General features: G+C 39.6%; 2 protein-coding genes across 6 annotated transcripts in view; one reads left to right on the top strand and one right to left on the bottom strand.

The window, feature by feature from the left end:
• The window catches only part of LOC120525233 (transmembrane protein 272-like), a 40212-nt gene extending 38302 nt beyond the window's left edge, over positions 1-1910 (top strand). For all 3 annotated transcript variants that reach the window (XM_039747359.1, XM_039747361.1, XM_039747360.1), the window contains one exon: positions 733-1910. In XM_039747359.1, coding sequence (XP_039603293.1) covers positions 733-953 — 221 coding nt within the window. In that variant the 3' untranslated portion in view covers positions 954-1910. The remainder of the gene's footprint in view (positions 1-732) is intronic.
• A 3834-nt stretch (positions 1911-5744) lies between these two features.
• itga7 (integrin, alpha 7) overlaps positions 5745-19545 on the bottom strand; it is a 70066-nt gene continuing 56265 nt past the window's right edge. For 2 of the 3 annotated variants that reach the window (XM_039747356.1, XM_039747357.1), the window contains exons 18-25: positions 19313-19390; positions 15719-15821; positions 14562-14765; positions 14030-14149; positions 13778-13891; positions 13442-13540; positions 11583-11708; positions 5745-7413 (exon numbers count right to left, since the gene is read on the bottom strand). In XM_039747356.1, the coding sequence (XP_039603290.1) occupies positions 7252-7413; positions 11583-11708; positions 13442-13540; positions 13778-13891; positions 14030-14149; positions 14562-14765; positions 15719-15821; positions 19313-19390 (1006 nt within the window). In that variant the 3' untranslated portion in view covers positions 5745-7251. Of the gene's footprint in view, positions 7414-11348; positions 11471-11582; positions 11709-13441; positions 13541-13777; positions 13892-14029; positions 14150-14561; positions 14766-15718; positions 15822-19312; positions 19391-19545 lie in introns of all 3 variants that reach the window. The other variant, XM_039747358.1, reaches the window with a different exon arrangement.

The following is a 19545-nucleotide window of genomic DNA, read 5'->3' as shown; positions in this document are numbered from 1 at the left end:
GCTCATCCTCATTGGACATTAAGCCTACTACCACCATCTTATTTGTAAAGTTCACAACGATGTTGGAACTATGCATGGGTGTACAGTTGTGAGTGTAAAGGGAATACAGCACAGGACACAGGATGCAACCTTGGGGCGCTCTGGTGTTAAGTGTATTAGAGGGGGCATTACCAACTCTCACCACCTGTGGTTTACCAGTCAGGAAGCTCAGGACCCAGTCACAGAGGAAAGAGCTCAGTCCTAGACTTCCAAGTTTGATCATCAGCCTAAAGAGGGCTGTGGTATTAAAGGCTAGCCTATGAACAGCAGCTTCTGCTAGTTCTCCTTACTGGAATCCATGAGGGAAAGGATGAAGTGAAAGATGTATGAGATGGTATCATCTGTATATCTGTTTGGCTGATATGCAAACTGAAGAGGATCTAATGAGTGGAGCAGAGATAAGCAAGTGAAGTCTGTGATGAAACTTTTGAAGCACTTCATCAATCACCAAAACTTAGCCATAAAGTTTTTTTTTAACAGTTCCATTGTTTTATGGAAAAATGTATTTAAGTAGTGGTCATAACACTCTTGAGCCATTGCTGCATCTTTTAATCAATGTTGCCTACTCTTGCATATAACTTTTTCATGTTTTCAAATTCTGTACCCCTTATCTGTAGTCTTTCCCACCTTTTATTTTTTAATCTCTTATCTGTTTGCCCTTTTGGTCACTGGGTGTCCCTTTCTCATTTGCAGGTAACGTTTGGATTTACTCCATCTACCAGCCCAACTATGATGAAAAAAGTGGTGTTCCTTACTGCAATAAGACACTCTACTTATTTGCATTTTGGAGCACAACAGTGGTCTACGTTGGACTTGGCATACTCCTGCTGGTGGGCTGTTGCTTTATGCTATGTGCATGTATAATAGGGGTTAATCAAACCAATTCAGATGATTTGGAAGGTGGTCAGAACTGAATTACTCCTTAGCCATAACCAGATGGTGTATTTGTGGGTGCAAAGAAGAGTTTTTGGTTTTACTTTGTATTTGTTTGGTTTAAAAATACAGAAGTCCAAACCCTGGAGGAGACACCATTCTTTCACTTTGTTTTATATTTTATGCCATTCTTTTTCTTGTTAATTTCACAAAATATGCAATCTTAAAAATGGTGGTCACTACCAAATAATGGTCACAATGGTGTTCAATTAAAAATAAAAAAAGAAAGAGGTAAGAGGTGACTGATGCTTAGGTACAGGGAGGGCGTATTCTTTTTTTCAATTTAAATGACTTCTTCCACCTTTTTGTTTTGGTACGATGACCAAGCCTTATGGCCTTAGCATACCATAGGCTGCTTCTGTGTTATACCTTAAAAAAAGTGGCCTAGAGAAAAAAAAATCAAGGTTTTTATACTGCCAATTTCATACATTTTTACTCAGTTTCATTCTAAAGCTAGGCCATAATCTTCATTAAGGTTGAGGTGCTTTGAAGTAAATTAGAAAGTGAAAACACTTGTCCAGTATAACTTACTTTGGTGGCATTCAGGTAACTCCAACTGAGAAGATAGTAATGTCCTACAAGTCTCCTGTTAATGATACGTGCAAGTGTACTAAATGGGGTGCCACTCTCATGTCACCTCTGGGTTGATCATTGATGCTTAATTTTTGCTGAGATGTGCATGTTGTTTTAAGGGTCTTTGAAGAGAACAGCACATGGTACAGATAAAAGCTGAATAAATTTAATGTGGTTGTGTGCTTTTTATATCCGCTTTTTAGTTTTTAACATGCCAGGTGGACTTTGAATAATGAGATAATTTACTGGAGCCACATAGCATGCTGGATAGTCACCATTACTTTCGGGAAATGTTTGGAAATTATGGAAATATTCAGAAATGTTTCAATGTCTTAATATTAATAAAAAGCAGTTTTTTTGCAGGATTTTGAGTTATTGCGGTCTATGAAATTTTAATAGCTTACTTTTTTGTTAGCAGAGGGACAATAAGACCCCAAGATTACAGGTAATAACCAGGGGCCTCATGTATAAACGGTGCGTACGCACAGAAATGTTGCGTAAGAATGTTTCCACATTCAAAGCGCGATGTATAAAACCTAAACTTGGCGTAAAGCCACGCACATTTCCACGGTACCTCATACCCTGTCGTACGCAAGTTCGACGCTCGGTTTTGCAGACTGGCGGCACCCAGCATCAAAGCAGTGCTACTGTTCCTGTGTGGTTTATCTTTAGATCCATATTCCTGAGGCAGCTTTATAAATTCACTGAAACTAACCGCATATTGTTTATTAGTGTAATGCATCTGATTGTAATTAACTTGTAACAATATAATGGTCCAGGGAATAGCCATATTATTCCAAATACTATAACTGCTTTAGCGTTGTTACTCTCACTGCACCTTTTTTTTCTTCTTTCAGCTGCTCCCATTAAGGGTTGCCACAGTGGATCATCTATTTCCATATTACTCTCACTGCACCACTCGGAGTATTTATATCACTGTATCTGAGTGGGAAATCACAGCAGCAGCTGATCGGAAAGAGAATTATCGGTATACAGCATCAAACACACACTGCCTCATCCACAGCAAAACGCTTCAGAGACTTTTCCGTACGGACTTTGCCGTTCAGAAACAGTTTCATCCCAAGAACTATAAACGCACTCAATCAGTCCATCAAGTGCTCCTTGTAGAACTGTTTGTACTTATAAGTACAATTACCCCACTGTAAACTTGCACTACAGTTATAATATTGCAGAGCCTGAGCCACTTTATAAAGCGTGTATTTAAATATGATGACGATGTAATTTTTAAGATGAAATGCATCAAAATATGTTGATTATATTATACAGATAAAACTTTAACTTCATTTAATAATCTATATTGTTAATAATTTAGCATGTGAGGACACGATGCCGCAGTGCTAGCTAGTTCACGGATTGATCCTACCTCACGCTGTATTCTTGCTGGGCTGGCGTGACACTGGAAGGATAGACGGATAGAATAATTAAACACATACTATGAAGATATTTCAATGTTCCTTAAAAGTTTTGAAGAATCGTCGTTGTAAGCTTACAGATGGCTTAACATCTATTACAGAACTGATTGTGTGGCGATTGGGTATTTGGAGATAGAAAAGTAAGGACAGGAACTGGAGGATAGTGCATTTGAAAGAGACTGTACTGCTGCAATAATTTCATCGAAGGTCATGCACAATCACTGCGCCACTGTGTTCCCATGTTTAATAACATGTTTTCATTCCTATCATCATGAAAAAGATATCACATATACATCACAGTATTTTAATTATTCAGAGAGCTGTAATATTACGAATTTAATGGATTCTGTGTCCTTTCAGAGAAAGATAAATTGCGGAAGCACGTAGTGATTCACACACATACAGCACATAGAAGATCAAATACAAAACAAAGCATTTAACGTGCTAATTTAGCTAGCAGGGGTTCATGGAATGCAAAGCAGTGTACCTCTGCCAGCCATCCAGCCTCGTTTGTCTTCAGGGTAATGGGATTTGAGAAACTAGTAAATTAAACGATTTTAAGATGAAGTTTATGATGTTCTACTTTAATGACAAAATAAAACTGGAAGTGGAAATTTCGAGATTAAAGTTGACATTTCGTGCTTTTTTCCCCACTGTGTGCATTTTTTTTTTCTCTGTACCCTAATAAGCTTTCATATAACACTCAGACGGTGGGCTATGACTCGCCTTTTCACGGCAACTTTGATATTTGACAACTTCTTTTTTATTTCGGGTACTGTGCGACTTGGTGAACTTGAGCTTTCGAGTTTCTCCAACACGCTATGTCAGTCGATCGGCTTCCTTTTGTTGTTTATACCACTGTTTAAACCAACAAATAGTACGTTTTTCCTTTGCCTCCACTTGGTATTCGCTGAAATTCTTATATTTTCCCCCATGCTTTTCCCATTGTCTTTTCATGGATGGCTGAGCTAAAGGGCTAATTATATTGATTTACATATTCAAAGAGGCGTAATGCCGGGAGGAGTTGGGGCGGGACAGCAGGTGCATGCACAAGTGTTACTTTTCACGCTGATTGGGATTTATGAAGCGGAAGAACGTGGAAGTTTGCGTACGCACAGATTCCTGCATCTGGATTTTTCTGTGCGTACGCACATTCACGCTTTTGTGCTTATGCCATGTTATAATGTGATTTCTATGCACGGCGTTATACATAAGGCCCCAGGACATCAAGTTTACTAGATTTTCCGCAGCTTTCTTTTTTACTTTCTCGTATATGAAGTATAGGGAAAGTATAGGAATTATCCAAAGATTTTGATAAATCTCAATGTTTTAGACTTCCTGAGTTTCTTATACACAAAGTATAGGGAACGTATTGGAATCCTCCAGAAATTCCATTTTGAAGTTTTGATGAATCTCAACATTTCTGACCTCCCTAATTCCAAAAACACCATTTATGAAATTATGTCTGTGTATATAAACATAATAACCTGAGTACACTTTCACTTAGGTCAACCAGATTTTGCATACAAGTATTAGGTTCAAAACATAGATTTCTATCAACTTTTTGGCTATTTCAATTAACTGAAAGTGGAGCTTTACCTTTTATGTTCCAGGGGTTCATGGAATGCAAAGCAGTGTACCTCTGCCAGCCATCCAGCCTCGTTTGTCTTCAGGGTAATATGCTGTCTACTTCACTACAGTTTGTACCCATAAGCACCAGAAGAACAACAGCAGGAATATGTTATGTCACAGTTGGTACTATGATATCACTTATATGCACACCCATCCACATTTGGCCAGTTATCTTTATGTGAGTGCTAACTTGCATGAATGCAGCGTGCTTTAACATTACGTCTTTTGGTATAGTGAGGAAAGTGAGTAAACCTGCATATAACATGATGTGCTGTAAGTGTGTTTAATGTTTATTCAAAATTTGAGAAATGTTTTGTTATGACATACCCAAATCATCGCTATCGCAAAGCTACATTTTACACACAACGTCCCCGAAACTTTCGCTTCAGCAGACAATGCATGGGTTCTCTGTGTACAAGGAATGACCATGTAACTTACAAGATTTGTTACAAATCAATGTGTTTTTGTGAGTTCATTGTTGTCCAGCATTTGCAAAACATTTCTCCTTTCCCAGAGTGTGTGTGCAATCTTTTCTTGAACACTATCTGCTGATAACTCTTAGAGAGTTAGAAGAGCTCACGAGTCTCCTAAATCCTGGTGAAGTTTGAAGTTATTTCTTATATTAGGAGAATTAATAAAAACTTTTGTTGCAAGTCCTATGACTAGGACCAAATTTGCATCATTCTGAGATTTTTTGAGCCAGTTAGGACTGTTTTCCCGCAGCGAGGTGCTTGATAAATATGGGCACTGAGCACATTCAGATCTGCATCTGTCTCCAGAAAGCCACACACCAGTGTCATAGCCTTCTGATGTTTCTGTTACAAACACAAGGCACCATCCAGAAAATCCAGCTTGAGCTTGTATGTTGAGGAGGTGCTGAGTTTTTTGGGCAGCTTGTACATACGCGTATTTACCATCAAAATGTCTGGTAAGTCTACCTGTTGTTGTCATTCATCTTAGTGTGGTGTGTTCCACAAAGACTAACTGATGAATCCCACTGGCCCTTCTTACAAAGGAATACCAAATGGATTATTCCATTTTGAAGCATAGTTAGGGTCTGACTGGAAGGCAAAACTAAACAGCATGTTAGGGGCAGTAACAGTCTGTAATTTGATGACAAAGAATTATAAACAGTTACATGATCAGTAGCTTGTTTATTTCATTGTTATACAAACAATTCACACAAAGTGTTTTGAGACAAGTTGTTAATCCTTTGGTTCATAGAACATTCATGTGGTACAAATGAAGAACCCAGTAATGAGAGGAGCCCCCAAAAAGGATCACTGAAGGTAAGGCACATAAAACAAAGAACAAAAGAAACTGTACCTAAAGGAAACTGCTGCTGTCAGTTTTAGTAAGTGCTACTCTTCTTTGAATAAAAAGCTAGAGGACGTCAGGGCATGCCAGTCAGACTAGACCAGGCCACACCAAACAATAAGCTGTAATGTGAACAAAAAAAAACAAAGCCCAAAGAATGACATGTCTTTTCATCTGACAAAATTACCATAATCAAGTATGGTGCCCCCACTTGATAGGAATTAAGAGGTGTGACTGACTAGGAGCACAGAAGGTGGGGAGAGGAGAAGACATCAAATGCCTTGAACTCTGTTTTCTTACTCATTTAGCCTCTTCAAGTCTAGCAGTAACAAATGCAACTCAGGAAACCTGTCATCGAGGGGAACCCACCCTACTATGCACATAACCTACACTATTCTAAAACTAAAGAGAAATAAGAAAATGCAAGTATTGACCATGATGAACAAGCATGCTGTTCATCCTCCAGTAGAAAGGCCAGGACACCCGTAAAAAACAGAAACCCAGCACAACTGCAAAGTAGAATTCTGACTTCCATAAAAAAAACCCTGAATATGATTGAGGCCCCCCATTTCGCTTTGTCATAAGCGGATCCTCAATACATCCAAGTTGAGACAAAAAAAAATCCCCTGGTAATGCATCTCCACCCAAACAGAATGATGCAACTCGCCCATTATGAGAAGGTCCTGCCCTCCTAAACTGAATTGCAGGGAATGATGGGTCCTGCCCAACTATCCACTAAGGATATGAATGATTAAGGGTTTCATGCTGCTGTCCATCCTTCATTAAGCTAAGTTTCCCTGTTTGTCCATCTTAAGACATTTGACATAAAATTTAAATGCTAAACACAAAGCTCAGAAACAAGAAGGGGCTAATCAGGCAGGATGAGATGGCTGACCTTGCACTTTGTTTGATGCCAGAACCAGGATCAGCTACAACTGGTGCAAATCCATCAGAAAAACAAGTCAGACACAAAATAGAAGTCACTGGCATGGGTAGATGAATGGCCAAACAACTGGGTGAGTTTAATTTACAAAATAGTTCAGTCTTGCCCATTTTGGGGTATTAAGGTTCCGTTTCTGAATAGACAGCTCCTCAACATCCTATAAGGAGCTCCAGTAGTCCAGGCCTGTGCTGGTCTTGCCCACCAGGGGTCCACCATGGCCTGTTTTGGATGCCTGATGAATCACAGGCTGGAGGTAATGAGGATGATGACAAGAGTGGTCTGTTTATCTGCTGTCCTGTTTCTGCAATCTTGGATACTCTACCCAGGTTTTCCATTGTGTCTGTCAGCAGGCGAGTGTTCCTCTATGTACAATTTTGTCCTCTAGGAGGTCCCATCCCGCTCATTCCAGTGTGTGGCCCATTCCTTCTTTTTCAAAGTTCCCGACTTCTCATCCTGAAACTGTGACCGGTCCTCCTTGGGAATCTTCACTGCGTGGTATTGCGGGACAGTGTCTTTGTACTGGGCACGTCTAAAGAAGCCACACTGTGAAAAAACACAATGATGTCACATTGGAGGTACACCTCTGTACAAAAAAACTTTCAGGGCTTTGCCCTGGAGCCTATCTAGAACAGGTTACCATTGCCCATAGGCCGCAGCAGGCCAGGAGAAGGGTTTCTCTGTAGGGTTTTTTCAGTCCCCACTTTGTGATCTGTCGATGAGACAATTTTAAGGATTTCTTGGTACACCTCTGGCCCAATGGGTGCACGGTGACTCTCTTGGTTCAAGCCATCCCCATTCTTGGCTTTTGCCTTTTTTTGGGGGGGGAATCTTGTACGCTCATACAAACTAAATGCCCCCCCCACACACACACACACACACACACACACACACACACACCTGGACCACTTTAGCTAACTCACACTTCCCCACCACAGATAGCCTAACTAAAATGTTATCTGATCTATTAGGGTCATGAATGTACTAAAGCTACAACTAGTTATATAGCTTTCTTACACAAGTATAAAGCTAATTTTCCAAATAAAGACATACAAGATAACCTATATAATAGATGCCGTATTGCTCATTTTTTACACTCTACCACAGTAACATATCATACTCAAATGGGCATGTAGGCCATCCAGTGGAGGAGGGTACTTCACTGTTAGTGACGGATGACTTTTCTTTGTTTTTGCTGCAGGTCATATATAATTGGATGTTTAATGTTCTTTTTCTTCATTTTACACTGACAAAGTGTTCATTTAAAAAACAGTTACTGCCATAGCACTCCTGCAGTCCATCTCTAAAAATATCAACATTATTGGAGTCTGGGGAGCAAATACAGTACATTGGAACTGATCAACAAGTGACACGTGAGAAAAAACCTTCAGAGGATCATCTTATGGTGAGCCTTCAATAGGTGTGGGCAAACATGGGTCTGGAGGCTGACTGGTAACAACTTGTAAATAAAGTCCCAGCATGTGTACCTGTTCCTGTAAAAAATTAACAGTGTGACTATTTGATGATATTTCTTATAAAGAAAATACTGTCCATTCTAGAATTAGTTATTTTGATTATGCAGCTGTTAAGTAACCTCTTCAGGGTCACACAGTGAGTGTGTTCACATGTACCTTAATAAGCCAGTTATTCACAGAAGCCCAGTTTCAAAAATGCCAAGTATCCCCTTACTCCAGTTAGAAACCAGAATATTAATCTCTGAGAAACTGGATTAAAAACATCAGATTTCTCTACGAGTCTTTGGCCAAGTGGATTACAGTGAAAGATTTTGAAGTCTGTTACACTCTGTTAGCCTTTGCATGTCTGCTTTACACACAAATGCAGCAGCCTCAGATAAAAAAACAGAACAATTTTATGAGGCAGATGCTCAGGTGATCACATTATTCTTTCTCCTGGTTGAAATAATCTGTCTCGATATTTCTGAAATTGCTAAATTTATGTTGAAGGGCTGAACGTTCAGTGCTGGGGTAATGTGTTCAATTGCTTTTTAAAGTAAAGAGCAGCCCTGTCTCAGTACTTTTATGACTTAAGTAAAAATGCCTGCATTATTATTCTCTTAGCAGCACTGGGAGTAAGGAAAGAAGCAAACGTAGTGGTGAGCTGCTCCATTGCAAGCCTCAGTTTCACCGGCAAGCAAAAGAGTGTGCAGCCTGCCATTCAGTGACAGAAACCTGTAAGTAAAGTGTCAGTTTACTTCATATACCAGCTACTTGCTACAGATGTGCTGAAATAGTGTGATAGGGTGGCACAGCAGATTGTATGCCTACTGCAAATCATCGGTGGCTCACACAGGGGATGTAAAAAGGGTATCAATGCAATTTATTTCATAGCACACAAAGGACTAAAGCTATTTTAAAAAGTAAAGAAAATAACCATGTTTGGCTATTCTGGTTGGTTTCATGAAGGTTTATTGATATAATAACACATGCTGGTGAGTCAAATGTGCAGTTTTTCATACAAATAAAAGTAATGCACTCTTTGTAAGTATTACTTTTTATAATAAGTAAGTATATAATACTGATACTTTATTTGTTAGCCATGAATAATGTAACTTAGTTACTTTTAAAACTAATGTATGCCATTCTGCCCAGGAGATACAGGACCCATGCCTGTTTTCAGGTTCACGACGGTTGTTGATGATATTTAATCCTTTGTTAGTGCTTTTTATGACATCAAAGTGTTTTGCCAAAAGAGAACTTCATACAGTATGAGGATTTGCATGAGTAAATGGAGATTTTAAAGAAACCAGATTTCTGTCATAAAGAGGTTACTCCCCTTTTCTTGGTTCTGTGCGTGCATCTTTGACTTAAATTGAATTTGATGTAAATGTGCTCACTGAGCCTGAGCTGGGATCTGATCAAGCAATTTGGGACCATGAGGACAGAAGGAGTCTATCCCAGTACTGCTGGGTACAAAATAGGTAGCAACACCAGACAGACCTTCAGAGAACATTCACACAGCCGGCCTCTTTAAGTTACAGGAGTAGAGCTGAGAAGTTTACTTACAGGAATGTCCAGTGCAGCCACCCAGGACTGTGGTTGCCTGCTACTTCACGACAAGGCAAACTGCACACTGCAGACAAAAAGTGCCACCCAAACACGCACAGGCAGTAAGGAACTACAGAGTGAAGGCCATCAGACCCTGGTATTCCAGGTATGCTAATCTTCTTAGATTTTCAAATTTATCAGTGGAATCATTAATTATTAAAATCCAGGTAATGCAAGTTATACAGGCTGAACTGGAAAAACAAAGTTCATTTCCTGTTAGCTCCCAAAAGTCAAGGACTGGACGGAGCTTCAACACCTAAGAGTGGCCCTGTGACTCTCCACATAAGCCGGTCACTGTGGTGTACCTTTGATCACAGCTGACAGAAAATGGAGTTCACTTTTAAGCCAGTTGTGTTGGGACTGGATGTAGGAGCAGTCAACAAAAGAATTTATCAAGAGTGTGAAGAAACCTCTGGAAATGTTGGAGTCTGATGGCCACACTGTTATAAATAAGTACAACATAGCAAATTTAACACAAAGACAGAAAATGCATCAAGTAAATCCTGATGTACCGTAAAGTGGAGTGCAAGGGTCTGCTTTCTGAACACTGGATTCAGTAATTAGTTTGTTTTTTTTTTTCTTTTTTCTGAGCCCTCATCACTACCTTACGGACCCATGTTTTAAACCCAGTTTTCTCAAGGCGGTGGTTTAATGGACTAGTTCCTGCAGTTCCCTCAGGCTTCTTCCTCAACTGTGATACAAGCAGGTTGATACGAGAATCAGACTACTTGATCACTGATTCCTACACTGCTTGGTGTGTGGAACCTCTTAAAAATCTAAGCTCTACAGAACCTGGGCTCTTACAGAGTACTTTGAGAACTCTGAGGTCCACTGGATGGGGGTCTGCAGTGTTGCCTCAACCAGGTGGGACAAATGAGCTGCTAACAGAATATCAGCTCCCACAGTGGATGGCCTGGTTTCACAGTATAGCACTGGAGAGTGAACTAATAACCCCAGATTTCTCAGTGTGAGTGTGCTATGCACAGTCTCTTAAAGGTCATTGGACACTGTCTGGCAGTATTGTTTGATTTCTTAATATGAATTTCCTGATTATAAGAATTTGAGTACAAAGAATATTTCCTAAATGCACTGGGTGGAGATCTGATGAGCTACTTCCTAAATGCTGATTTTCAGAGTGTAGGTTCCCTGTAAGGTTTTAGCTGATTATTTCTTAAAGTGAAATCCCCAGTGATGACTGATATGTAGAAATGCGTGCTCCTGGTGTCTAAAACATTCTTACCCTGTTTTTTTATTGCCTGAGGAAGACTTTTGCACACACTTGAGGTGACAAGCACATTCACATGCAGCAAAAGTGTTCAAGGCCATTTGACACACCAGCTATAAAGACCCCTGCCCTTCACTTCAAAGCAAACAACACATCAAGCTGTCACAACAAAGGCCAGCATAGCGAATTACCACAGTGCCCTCTAATGGTCATAGGCTTGCTTTTCAGCCTCAGAGGGCTGCACCTGTAGATGGGCACGATAATACTCCGTTTCATATTGAGGCTTCCTTTCTGTTCGTTTAAAGAAACCACACTAAAGAAGGGTGGGGGGTAGAGATGATATGAAGGAAAACAAAGATGGGTGAATAAAGAGGACATTTATTAAAGCTGCTTTTTGAGCTACAGCAGCACTGACTTAGGTTTACCTTCCACAGCAAGCAGACCAACAGGGCAAGAACCAGGATGCCAGCAAGGATGGCTATCAGTATGATCCACCATGGAATGCCTTCATAGTCTGAGATGGCATGCTCAGGATGTACCATCACAGCAACCTACATCAGAAAAAAAGAAAAAAAAAAAAAAGGAAAATTGTTATGATGGAATCATCTTGGAGAACTACAAGCTGGATGACCTGCAGAGCATGATGCTGATACTGCCCGATACAATTTGTCTGTGCTTTGAATATTTGTGTGAAAAAAGACCAGAATCAAGACAATTAATGCATATCTAGAGAACAGGAACAAAGGTGTGGAATAGTGGGTCTGTGTCTAAGCAGTAGTGGTCCATTTTAGATAAGTAATTAAACAGCTGGCTCCATCATCTCTGTGGATGTACGTGCTTGCACGGCTGCGGGAGGTTGGTGAGGCTGTGATCTGTCTTGATTGCTCCATTGGCTTTCAGCGGTTCACGATTGAGGTGCTGTGCACATGGAGACACATAAGGGGGAGCTGGCATGGAAGAAGAGAGAAACAAAATGAAAGAAGAGGATAGAGGTTAAAAGACATAGAGAGGCAGGCAAGAGTGAGAGAGAGAGATAGCGTGAGCGCAGAGAGCTGGGAGGAGATTTCCTTGGGGTGTATGTGGCCGACACTTGGGGCTGAAAAGAGTCACTCCCACTGAGTGTTTTGGCAGAGTGGGGAGTGATGTGTGGCTTGCTTCCACATAAGTCCGGGAAGGCAGCAGGATTCGGGGAGGCTCGGATGAAAGCCCTGTAAGGGCCACAGATGGTTGCAGGGACCCAAGCCTTGGTAAGAAGAGCTTTGGATGGGGGCACCCTACCAAGAGCCATGGAGAAGTAGGGACCTGAACCTGGAGATGGATGGCTGTGTCTGTTGGCAGGCATCTCCCTTTTTGCAAGATCCTGTTTGGGGTTAGCAGAGGAGACAAGAACTTTAAAAGGACGCACCAAGGACTATGATTTTAGACAAGTTCCTTACCTTAGTATTTTAGTGTAATTTATAATGAATTATTTATGGGACTGTTGCTAACCTCCAGATGTTCACTGATTTCTACAAAATATTTACTTAATATATATGGTGTTTTTTTTTTTGACTTTTGTATTTTAAATAAAAGCACTTCTCACTTTTGCACCTATCCCTTGCTATTTGTATGTGTCCTCATCTGCCTGGCTCATCTCGCTTTCATGACTATCGATGGTGGTGAGTTTGAGAGGCTCCCAGGCTCAACAGTAGCATGGAGCCAATCCCACATCATCACAAAAAGATACAATACAAACAAAAATGTATCCATCCAGCCAACCCGTTTAATCTAATGTCATAGTTGTGCAACCTTCTCTGAAAAGGGTGCCAGTACATCACATGTTAAACTTATGCATACTTAGTAAATTGCATAAGGAAAGGTTTAGGAAAAGTAAGAGTTTTCTTGAGTGGGTTTATCAGAAGGAGAGCTTTTAATCAAGTGTGAAATAAAGAGGAACTATTAGCTATATTTGGTGTAGATGGCGGTTAGCACAGTGGGGACCATTGCAGCCTTATAGGTCTCATAGAAAACTGGGTGGAATGCTATCCAGTCACTGTATTTTTTGAGTCTGCACATGTTCCTTGGTCTCCACAGGTTTTTCTCTAGACAGGCATGTTACATTAACTAGAAGCTAACTCTGAAGTTCAGCTGTCACATTCAAGTCTGGGACAGACTCTGGCTGAGACTCTCCTTATCCCAATATTTAGAACAAATGGATTAAGTAAGTGGAATAAAAAGATGAAATTGACATGCATACAGATGTTGGCTTAACCCCTGTTAAGCATCACAAAATCACACACTTTACCCTTGCATTAGCATTCCGTAAACGAAGATGCTTGATGTGAGACTTGATAGTGACGTTGGCTTCAACTAGCAATTCAAGATCTGAAACATTGGGAAAGTCCTAAAGATAATAAAAAGAAGACATTGAAATTCATTTTTTGTAATGGACTTTAATGTCATTTTCTGCTGGTTTAATACAATCTATTAATTTAGGCTTTCTTTGCTGAGATTTTGGAGAATCTATCACAGCACTGAAGAAAGGATTCATGTGCTAGGCTTGCTGCTTTTGTCATTTCTGTACAGGATGCAGGTTAAAGTGAAGCCTTTTAAGTAAAATTTTCTGATGAGATGTGATTACCTCTAAGAAAGTGCTGTTCCATAGCCGGCCTTGGATTTTCAGCTTGGCTGACCCATCAAAGTTGTGTAGGGGACACTGTAGCAGCATACAACGGGCTGAACCAAGAGAACAATCCTGAAAAGGTTGTAGAAAAAGACAGGTAATAAAGTTGATGGTGGACTATCTGACATTACCAATTCAGATTTAGAGTCACAACAAAGCAGACACAGCACAGGGTGAGTGCCTTTTATTTGTGACGATTCCTCTACTCACAAGGGACAGAGACTTCCTCCTTTCAGAAGCAGCCACGGCTGGTGTTGTTCTGCCAATGGTCTCATACACTGTGTTTCTCATTTCCTCTTCAGTGGACCTTCCTTGTCTGAGCTGAGAACCCTGTTTGGGATGTTAAAAACGTTAGCATAGTCAGATATTCATACTACCAAAAAGATCTGCCAGGAAAATCCAGCAGAATGGTTCAGGGCTATAGGGTGACCCATAATAATCCTTGAGGTTCCAAAATTCAAATCCAATGACCCACAAACTGTGATATCGAGTGCTACAGAGATTTCTGTTTTAAATGCACCAGGATCAATGAAGTCTCAGTTTAAAACCTCCATGCTGAGTACTGGAGAACAACGCTGACCACAACATGGAGCTTTAACACCCAAATGTGAGATGACTTCCTGATCATAGTTTTAATTTTAATCTTACATAATAACATGATGTTCACAATTCACATGCCTCATCTGCACCCCAAAAAAACATTTTGTTTGCTGCTTCAAGTCAGAACTCTGAGTCCACTCACGCTCTGTCCTATAAGGCTTTGCGAATCCAGTGTTAGCCCAAGTGGGTTGATCCTATGGGATGAGGTGCAGTGGCTGTTTCGATCATCAATAAACTGAATTCTAGTGGGGTACAAAAGCCATTTTCCATTGGCCACTTCATAGGGCCACATGACGTTTAGAAAAGCAGAGCCAAGTGTTTGAAGATTCTTTCCTGGGTTGGTGACCTAAAAAGCAATAATATAAAAAACATAAAAAAGAGACCTTTAGTTTCTTGCGTGAAAAAAATATGTTTCAAAGAAAAAACAGACATTTGAGCTCATCCATCCATCCATCCATCCATTCATCCCTTACATATCTAGCTCAGGGTTGGAGGGATCTGGTGCCTATGCCAGCATCCCATAGTAGGCCACCCTCACACACACCTACTCTCAATGATTCACAGCCAATTGATAGCCACCAGCTAACCCAGTTTTGCCCACATTTTGGATGTGGGATTGACACCTCCACAGATATTTGTGGTATACACAATTTCTACAAAGCAGTGCCCAAGAGTAATTCTGGAGTTGTAAGACAATGGCACTAACCACTCTGTCACCATGCCACATACATTAATTGGGTAATGTTTAGGATATCAATATTAAAATTAAAATTGATTAAAACACTTTAATACAATTCATGTGACATTTTTTCTAAAACTGATTTCCCAGGAACATCAAGGGTGGGCACTGGAGATAAATGGCAATCTCAATATATTAGGAGTAACATACCTACTTTTGTTTTGCATTTTTTGGAGAAGCACTCTGATGGCAACACTCCCTCTTTTGAAAGTCACATTTTGTTTTAACATTTTAAATTTCTCGCTGAAGAAACCTCAAAGTGCTTTATCAGCAGCATTACACAATACAGGTCTATGACTTTTCTCACCTGGTCTATGTTATGCCAGTTTTGCCTCTCTTTTCTAACAATTTCATGGCTCCAGAAGAAACAACTACATGTGGTAAGTCAGTAAGGAGCCCAGGAGTTACAGTGGAACTTCATGGATGACATGCTGTCCCATTACCTCCACCACCTCTCCATCTTATTGTTCAAGTGTTTAATTGTTCTCTTCATCCCTTTGACTCTCCAACCACCCTCGCTTTACACTCATATCCTTTTCTCTAAATACAAAGGTTCTCACCGTGAATTCATACTCCACAAGACTTCCTGTTTCCTCCACTGTTGTCATGGCACTCTCTCCTTTTACTGTGCCACTAAAAAAGAGCTGATGGGAACTGGAAACACTGAAAGGCAAGAATATAATTTAAAAATGACTCAAAGCATTGACATAAGTTTGGAAAGAGCCAACAAAAAGATTTTTTCAAGACGTTATGCTGCATGTCAGGCCAAGTCCTTTACTAGTTAACCTTCTACTTTTGATGGAATACTCCAAGGCACACTGCAGCTCTGGCTAATTCAGATGTTCTCAGAGAAGGTTATAATGTCTCCACTTTTAATTAATATAGCATGAAACACACTCAAAGTTCATTAATACATGTTACAAAGATTATGAGATGAGACAGTGTTAACTATACTGGTGTTTCCTCAGGGATTTATCTGAAATTTGGAACAAAACTGAAGAAGTGGTAGCTAAGCAGGGTTAAGGAGCACATCATGTAAGTTCATTTGTGTTTTTCTGTTAGTTACAGTAAACATATGCACTTTACCACAGTACATTCTTGTTAATTATGGCAACAGAAAGAGGCAACATGTTGCACGATTAAGAATTTTGCTGTACTCTAAATGTAACAAAACTATTTTATATCATTGGCTAAAATGGATATAATGAGGGTATTAGAAATACACTTGATCCATTAGGATTAAAAGTCAAGACATAGGCAAAGAATTTAGGGTTAATTATTAATTATTATTAATGATTATATTAATCAGATTACTAGGACAGCATTTTTCCACTTAAGAAATATAGCAAATGTTAGACCTCTTATAACATTGCAAATTAGTTCACGCTTTTGTTTTCAGTCGACTAGATTACTGTAGCGCTCTCCTCTCAGGACTACCCAAAGAAGACATAAATCGATTGCAACGAGTGCAGAATACAGCTGCTAGAATCCTAACTAGGAAAAGAAAATCCGAGCACATTTCTCCAGTTCTGATGTCACTACGTTGGTTACATGTGTTATTTAGACTTGACTTTAAAAATGGTTTATAAAGCCTTAAATAATCTCGCTCCATCTTATATTTCAGAATGCCTTTCACCTTACACTCCAAATCGTAACCGTAGATCTTCAAATGAGTGTCTGCTTAGAATTCCAAGAGCTAAACTTAAAAGAAGTGGTGAGGCAGCCTTCTGCTGTTATACACCTAAAATCTGGAACAGCTTACCAATAGAAATTCACCAGGCTAATACAGTGGAGCACTTTAACAAACTGCTAAAAATCCATTATTTTAATATGGCTTTCTCAGAGCTTCATTTTAGTTTAATCCTGATATTCTGTATATGCATTTAATTATCATTATCATTCTTGGTGGCTCTGAAATCTGTACTAACTCCCTCTTTCTCTGCTGTTCTTTTTCTGGTTTTCTGTGGTTGTGATCTGCGTCACCACCACCCGATCAAAGCACCATGCAGTCCCTACATTGATGGATTGAAGGCTAGAGGTCCACATGACCATCATCATCAAATTCTTCCATGTGAAGCCTGAAAACCATGAGGACTGATTGAGATCATTTATGTTAGGTAGAATACTTAGAGGGGGCTGAACGGTTTTGTGGCCTCAGACCCCTGCAGATTGTTTTTTTCTCCAGCTATCTGGAGTTTTGTTTTATTTTTTCTGTACTCCCTGGCCATCAGACCTTACTTGTTAATTAGTATTGCCTAATTTTATTTTTACATTTTGTCTTTTTTCTCTTTCTTTATCCCATAAAGCACTTTGAGCTACATCTTTTGTAAGAAAATGTCCTATATAAATAAATGTTTTTGTTCGACTACTGAATCCATCTTAATTCTGTTATGTCCTCTACATTACAGTTCTGATGTGCCCTTCTGTGGTGTCATTGCAGTTCTAAACAAGTCTTTCTTTATTTAGGCTCTCTCTGCTATGCCTTCCTCAATTTATACTGCTGTTTTAACTAGTGCTCGTCCAGTAGCTCTAGTTTGAGCTTCTCTAGTTACGATATGGTCTTTCTGTTTGAGTTTCTCCTTTATTCTGCTGTTCTGAGTTCTCTTTCAGCTAATATGTTTCTTTCTGTAGTAGAACGGCAATTCTGGCTCACTCAACCTCAAGTTACAAGGCAGTCCTGCACTGAGCCTTCACTTCTGTGGTTAAACTGTGAAGTCTCCTCCTAATGCACTGCTCCTCTGGTGTCCACTCCTACATCGGTGCTGCAGATCTGGTGGGTCCTCCTCAGTTGAATTCACCTCTATATGTGCTAAATAGTTGATGACTCCTTGTGAAGTGGAACTGAGGTTCTGACTTGGTCTTTAATTTACACTTCTTCAGTTCTCCACATGGGGAGTCAGTGTGTCACCTCACCTCTGACTGATCTCATGTAATTAGCTTGTCTTTTTTAACCTTCTCCTAATTCTACATTCTAAAAAGCACAGCAGTGTGATTTTTACATTTTTAAGACATTTGTATTTTTGCCATAGTTTTAAATATGAATATTGTTATACGTATCAGGGCCCAGGACATAAGTGTCCTAATAAGCCCAACTTCAGCATCAGTCCCACAATTAATTGGCCACTTACCACAACAGAACATTGCAAATGCATATTACTGTTTGTAACATTTGAACCCAATTGCAAAACATTACAGGCACATTTTTTTCAAACATTTTGGTGAGCTGCTAATTTGTAAACATTTGGCTAAATAACCAGAACACCTGGCAAATCAGAAAGAAAGTCATTATGATGATGAAAATATTAAAAACAAAGTAAAGGACACATCCACACAAAGATTCCAGAAAGAACCTTTATTATTTAGATTTGTAATCAACTCCATATAGTAAATATCCTGCTAGGTAGCCTACCATACATTAAAGATTTCAGTTTTAATTTTGAAATTAGAATGTTTTTCAAAGCACAAAGAACCAACTTCAGAAGAGAGAACTCTGCCCAGACTGAAATGGTTTTTTGTCAAGCAACAGTTCTATGAGTAACCACGAGATCTAGTAAAGGAGAATAAAGTGTCATTAAAGAATCAGCATTTGTAACAGTATGAGAAATAACAGTTTGCTTAATTAAGCTAGAAGCTGAACTAAAAATAGAATTAGCTTGAAATAAAATCCTGCTGCTACGAGGACTCCCAGGACAGACTTTGGAAACCCTTGAACTACATTCTGTTTTTACACTGCAGCCCCCTCTGTGTTTGATGCTGCAGTTCGCTTCAGGTCCTCCTCTACTTACATTGCAGTTCTTTTTTTATCAAAATTATTAAAAGCAAGTAACATTCCATACAATAAAGTCAAATTTAGCAAAACTAAATTCAATTCAACCCCTAACCAAGAGAAAGAGATGAAGGCCAACAGCAGGAGTAAAACAAAAAAAGTAGAAAAGAGGGATAAGAAACCTTTTCCCTAATATAAATGTTTATTCTAAGATGTTACAGATTAGATCCTGCCTACTTTGCAGTTCTGAGTTAAGTGTAGATACCTCAAATCAGTTCTCTGATTGAACTGCAGCTCTGACTTAATCCTGCTCTAGTTACACCACAGCTCTGTAGCATCCTTCCTTTCTTTTCAGTCTACGAGTATTATAAATTTGTTTGTTACTTACCCACTGATCGACAGAGGCAATTCAATCACCACCATTGCCTTTGCAACTACTGGCTGAAGGTCTGGCTGCTCACTGATTCTGTGATGGAAACATAGCAATATAATTAGTTTGAAGCTTTAAGGAAAGAAAATCCCATGTTACAGTTCAGCTGTTACACATGGCTGAGTTCATCCTCACTAGCTTTTTGAAAAATGTGCCCCTGGTACACATTGTGAAAACCACACTCTTTTCAT

This window comes from Polypterus senegalus, chromosome 3 (assembly GCF_016835505.1).
Source record: "Polypterus senegalus isolate Bchr_013 chromosome 3, ASM1683550v1, whole genome shotgun sequence".
Taxonomy (NCBI): Eukaryota; Metazoa; Chordata; class Cladistia; order Polypteriformes; family Polypteridae; genus Polypterus; species Polypterus senegalus.
Note: the sequence above shows the minus strand (reverse complement) of the source record. Positions and strands in the feature narration are given on the sequence as shown.